Source organism: Benincasa hispida, chromosome 3 (genome assembly GCF_009727055.1).
Source record: "Benincasa hispida cultivar B227 chromosome 3, ASM972705v1, whole genome shotgun sequence".
Taxonomy (NCBI): Eukaryota; Viridiplantae; Streptophyta; class Magnoliopsida; order Cucurbitales; family Cucurbitaceae; genus Benincasa; species Benincasa hispida.
Genome location: NC_052351.1, coordinates 32,840,499 through 32,846,646, shown reverse-complemented (window position 1 = coordinate 32,846,646; position 6,148 = coordinate 32,840,499). Strand labels below are relative to the sequence as shown.

Here is a 6,148-nt window from a genome sequence, read left to right as displayed (position 1 = left end):
TTTAGCCATGATAGTTTATAAACAAATTTGATCCCTAGTCAATTCTATCAATCTACATGGATAAGAAATTAAGTTAAGTCTTAATAAAATTTTTCACAACGGAGGCCAAATTATTACAAACTATAAAGTATAAAAAGACTAAATTGTTACTTGTTAAAGTTTAAGAACTAAATGGTTACAATTTTGAAATTCAATAAGTATCATAATAAATTAAATTTTAGAGATGAATTTATTACTTTCTTAAAAGTTCAAGGACCAAATTTACTGAAATTTTTTATGATTTTCTACAACTTGATATTTTCACCGACATATTTATAAGTGAGAATTTTGACATTGTTTGAGATATGGTGTTCCAAATCTCTAAAACTAAAAGGAAAAGTGTATGAAATAGTTTGTAATAATTTTACTTTTCAAAATTAGCATTTTTTTAAAAAACTCGTTAGAATAGTTTTTCTCAATCCATCTTGGACGAGAACCACCGAGATTTAGTTAAAAAAATCAGTTTTTTTTTTTTTTTTTTTTTTTTAATTTATTGATTGATTTGAGCCTTCTTGCTACATCTCGTCCATTATACACTCAGATCCTGTCATCTTTTTCAAATATATAAAATCTCGATGTTAATTTACCCAAGATTCATCGAGAAAACTCAATTATATAAAATCTTAGTGTCAACCTGTATTCGAATAATACCAATTTTTTTATATATTTTCCATATATTATCGTTTTTTGGCATAATTTAATCTTTCCCAAAATATTAAAAATTAAAATACAATCACTTGAGATCTATTGTATAATTGGTAAACTCATTTGAAAGTTTGGAAATTCATATAATTGTGGAAACATAAATTGAACTAAATATTTGAAAAATCGCCTTATAATATTTGATAAAGATAAGCTAATTACAAGAAAATTTGAAAATATATAAGATTTGAGAAAATTATTAATATTTGAAAAAGTTAATTGGATTTCGATGAATAATGGCAGAAGACCCAAATCAATCGATAAGTTAGAAAAAATTAATTTTTAATTAAATCTCTACTAATCTCACCCGAGCTAGACCAACAAAAACCAGTTGAATGAATTTTCAAAGAACGTGCTGATTTTATAAAGTAAAAATTTGAAGAAGCTATTTTTGATAATTTTTCAAACAAAGAAAACATCGTTTAACCAATTAAAAAAGGGAAAATTTTTCTATATTGAGGTAGTATGGATACTACTTCTATTAATGAATTGTCACATCGACAAATCTTTAAAAAAATAAAGTGAGGTTTACTGAAGACAAATTATAGTACATACTCCCCTAGTACTAAATCTTCCCGAGACAGAGAGTGAGAGAGGTGATCTCTTAACGATCAGGGTCTAGTTCTTTGAGTGGGCCGATAGAGGCTGATTTCCCGACTATTGAGTGGCTGCAATGGCCTTGCATTGAACTCTGCATACTGCAAAAATACAAACTCAAAATGTTTCAATTTCTAGAAATATTTGAAACAACAAATTCATAAAAACTTTGTAGTAAAAGCAAGTCAACTTCTTACATCATGAACAGCCTCTCTTAAAAGTTTCACTTGCTCCATTGACACCGTCCTTATCTGTTGAATTGCCGATAAAAAATTTCAATAAGATTCTATCTAAATTGAGTTGTACTCAAGTTGACAATATTTTGACAAACTCGAAAGGATGAGAACTAACTTTAAAGTCTTCAATTCGAGGAATCAGACCCCTTTTCATAATATCAAATTGCTAAGAATAAATAAATTCTTGGTTACCTTCTTGTTCATGGTCCAAATTACACCTTCAGTACAAGGAGGAACCGTGAGAGAACCAAGGTATCTGTAGTACTTTCTTCCACCGAACTTGATATCTGCAGGATTCATCACTCCCACCTTCTTTTCATGCTTCCGGTCGACCATGCTGCTTATTTCCCTACTCAACTAAACATTAAAAAAAAAAAAGTTAAGTTTTTACTTCGGAATAAAGAAGAGAAATGAGCTTTTTATGTTATGGTTAGTGTTTGTTATTTGGATTGATAAATTCTTTTAAACCAAATGATCTAATCTAATCCCACAATATTTGGATTGAGATTGTTTGAGCTCTTCATTTAGAAGTAAACCGTGTTAGGAAATAAAATAGTTATAATCATGGAATTTATTGACCAATTTCCACAGATATCATTCAACATTATATTATATTTAATGAGACAGAACACCTTTGCTTCAAGAAAACGATGTTGGTTACCTAGAAAGAACTCAAAAGAACTATACAGTAAAATCAAATTAAAAGAGACACTTGGATAATTAACTACTACTCGTGCTGAGTAAAAGATACCCTTATAATGAATGATTTGTGCTGGTTAGAATTCTGGTTAGAATTGTCACAAACTAATTTTTAGAGAATCATGAACTAAACCACGAAAAACATGTGTTCAAATCAATAAATTTACCTGTGAGAGAAAAGGGTCTGGTTGGCCAATTGTATAGAGTTGACCAACAACAGCAATCTTGTTCTTCACAGTGGGATCAGAACTCAGGTGAACCATGTGGAGTTCCAAGTCATACCTAGTGGGTTAAATATATTAATCATCAACAATTTAGAATCATGATTATATCTTAATACGGTAATTGATACAATTTACTAATTTCAGGGTCAAAATAAGATGGTTTTGTTTTGTAATATTTTTTTTAGTCAAAAGACATACCTTCTTCCATTGATGGAATGCTCTGAAGGTGAGTGCCAATGGGATTGTTGAAGATCATAAACGACGCCATTTACCTGGATTGATCCTGGTTTACCAACCCAATATATCTGCATCAACAGCCACATTAAACAAAAGAAAAGGCTTAGACAAATCAAACAATATAAACATTGATGAACAGAGAAGGAATCTGTTGAATTTCTTACAGAAATATCATGGCCCCTATTTTTGACCGTTGCATTGCAAGGATAGTAGCTTCTCTTTAGCTCTCCCAACTTTGGAATAATCTTCACTCTCAGGCTTGATAAATCTATGGGAGATTGCAAATCCCCATTGTTACAAGCTTCCCACTCTTTCTTTAGCTTTCCCCAATGTCCTGGCCCTTTCTCACTCCCTTCCATGTAATCAAATTCTCTCTCATCCTCTGCAAGCCAACGATTTGGAAATACAGATGTAAATATTATTTACGCCGAACTCTAGCTTTCATCTCAAGATTTTAGAACTAATTTTACAAATCTTAACGATTCAGATGAGAATGGTAAGTCGATTCAAAGAGTAATTAGTAGAATCGGAAACGGAAACAGAAACCTAAACATACGGTCTAAACACAACTAAGAAAATGGAAGGGGAAGAAACGAAAACAATGTTGCCGTGAAGAGTTTGCTGCAACGATGTAAATATTCGAGCCAAACAAACTATATATTCAATCCCAAGATCTAACGCCGATTCTTACACAGTAAACGAAACGCCAAACGATTCAGAAGACAACCGTCCTCGTCGATTCAAAAACCAATCGGTAGAATCAGAAATTACAAAAGCCAAAAGGCAAAACGCAGCGAAGAAAACAAATCAAAACAATGTAGACAGATAAATGAGTAGCAGTGAAGAGCTTACCAACTTCTTGCGAGGAGATTAAAGATGAATGCAGGAAAAACAGAAGAATCGATAAGAAAACGATGGGTTTTGTCCAAATTTTCATGGTTTCACTGAATCGAGGAGATGATTGGGACGATGAAGGACTGGAATCGGAGTTGAAATTTGGTTTAATCGCACAGATTATGGGAAATATATAAACATCGAAAGAAGAGAGAACGGTGGGGAAATTTCTAGGGAGGTTCTTTTGAAATGGAGAATGAAAGTTTAAAAGTTGGTAATTGAAAAAAAAAAAAAAAGTGGAAAGTTGCTGTTTATAATGCTGCCATAAGAAAGCGGGAAGAGAGGTTCTGTTGGGACTTAGGGAGTCATTTTCGAGTGCTTTTTTGACTCATTTGTCTTTTATTCTATTTTTTCCAATTAAATAAATTTGCGTAAAAGTATACCAAATAATTTCAACTTTTTATCCCAAAAAAAAACTTTATTTCAACTTTAAAACTGTCTTCTTTTTTTTTTCCCTGAACTAATCTCATAAAACATCCTCGGACTCTATAATATTTGGGCGTGAAGAAAATTTATAAGATATTAAATCTTAGATAGGTGATTAGCTCATTCGAACTAATTTCTTTTTAGTCTTCAAATTATTCCTTTGAAAAAAAAAAAAGGAAAGAAACTTTAAAATTGTTAAAGAAAAGAAAAAAGAACAAAAAAGCAAAGAAAGTTGGTGAGGTTTTTTTAGATAAAACTATGGATGAAGATTGACCCTTGATGGTGTGAAAATGAGGAGACCTATTTGAATCATTTACAACTTTGTTCGTGTAAATTGATGTTAAAAATTGATTTTGCAAGCCACGTTATAATTGATGCTGGATTTAATAGCAACAAGCATCTTAATCTTTAATAATTCAATATAAATGAAATTATTTATACCTACTCTCTATAGGGTTTTTTTTTCGTCGTTTGAGAGTTAAGATGTGATGAAATGGTTTGTAAATTTTGAGACATAATTATTATTAGGAGTGCAAACAAAGTCTCACATTAGTTATAAAAGGGAATGATCATAAGTATATAAGTATGGACAATTATCTCCATTGATAATATCATGCAATTGTGAGGTCCCATTGTCTTTATCAATTGGTATCACCAAAATTATCGTACTCATTTTTTCTTTGTTATGGTAAATATTTTAAATATTTGTATTTTTTTAATGTTTTCTTTTTTGTTTATTGGAATTGAGAGATTTTATGCAATATAACGTGTTTTTCTAATATAAAGTTTAGTTTATAATTATTGTAGCTTTTAAAATGATTGATGGTAGTTGTGTTTTTAGAAAAATCAACAGTGAAAATAAGTAAAATAGTATTTCATAAAGTTTAATTTTAAATTAAAAAAAAAAAACTAGTTATGATGTTTAGTAAAATTAATACTAAATTCGTGTAATTTATATATGTGAACAAAAATAGATTATTCTTTCTATTATTTTTTATATTATTTAGTTTATAATTCACTATAATATCATTATTTGAATTGCAACTAAGTTTGTTTCATCTATTTTCTTTTATAATCTTTTTTTTTAAAAATCATTGTATAAGAAATTGAACCAATTAAAATTTAAAAGGAATGTGAGAAAATACATTAATGAAACGATAAATTTGAGATGGATAAGGAAGATACAAAATTATAGAAAAATTAAAATTTAAAAGATTCATCGAATAGTTTTAGCATGTTAGAATAAATTTAATCACGTGAATGCTAAAATTTTGCTCATTCGCATTCACTTGTTGTTTCAATTCGAAAGTAAACTTTTACAAATTATTGCAAAGATAATTTTTCTTCTTCTGTAAAAATTTGTATAGGTGAAAATTCAAATGTTTTAATGAAAGATTTTTTTTCTTACCATATAATAGAACTATTGATTTATCAATCATTTTGATATTGATAAAAATTAATAATATGGTTTTAACAGATGTAAACAAAAAAATGAAGTATGGAGAAAGTTTCGTTTCATTTTATTTTGTACGAGACATTAATTAAATATTATTTTAAATGATTGGCGTGATGAATTAAAAAGGTTTTTCTTTAATGTCGTGAATATAATATTATATTACAAAGTGGGGGTGCACTTGGTACTCTTAAGTTTCTAGAAGGTTAATAAAAAAATTAAATTAAAAATAAAATAGAAAGGAGTTTTATATGAAAGTTAGGTGACCTTACGCGTCTGCATATGCAATTGCAAGCTAAGACGGTGGCGTTTTGTACCTAAAAAATATTATTATTATTTATTTGGCTTTTTGCAATAATTTTGGGAAGAATTTTTTTCCCTTCATATTCTTTCCAACAATATTGAACTTCTCTTTTCCCCAATATAATAATAACAATAATAATAAATAGATTTAAATACTACTTTAGCTTCTATAATTTTAATATTAGTTCATTTCGGTTCTTATATTTTAAAATTGTTCATTTTAGTCCTCATATTTTCAATATTGGTTCATTTTGATCCTTATACTTTAAAAATGTTCATTTTAGTCATTGTACTTTTAACTTTGGTTGACCTTTTGTTATGATACTTTTAAAAAGTTG

General features: G+C 28.9%; 1 protein-coding gene across 1 annotated transcript; it reads right to left on the bottom strand.

Annotated features, from left to right (window-relative positions):
• Positions 1-1,077: 1,077 nt before the first annotated feature.
• On the bottom strand, positions 1,078-3,843 carry LOC120072946 (alpha carbonic anhydrase 7-like). The gene is made up of 7 exons (XM_039025482.1): positions 3,587-3,843; positions 2,899-3,116; positions 2,696-2,802; positions 2,441-2,555; positions 1,767-1,931; positions 1,536-1,589; positions 1,078-1,439 (listed from the first exon to the last, which is right to left on the bottom strand). The coding sequence occupies exons 1-7, from the start codon at positions 3,669-3,671 to the stop codon at positions 1,353-1,355; spliced, it is 831 nt and encodes a 276-aa protein (XP_038881410.1). The 5' UTR covers positions 3,672-3,843; the 3' UTR covers positions 1,078-1,352.
• Between the last annotated feature and the right edge of the window lie 2,305 nt (positions 3,844-6,148).

Coding starts and splice junctions, on each gene's coding strand:
- LOC120072946 (XM_039025482.1), bottom strand. CDS start 3,671: ATGAAAATTTGGACAAAACCCATCGTTTTCTTATCGATTCTTCTGTTT. Junction 3,117..3,586: donor AATCTCCTCGCAAGAAGTTG/GTAAGCTCTTCA, acceptor GTTGGCTTGCAG/AGGATGAGAGAGAATTTGAT. Junction 1,590..1,766: donor TTTGGACCATGAACAAGAAG/GTAACCAAGAAT, acceptor GCAATTCAACAG/ATAAGGACGGTGTCAATGGA.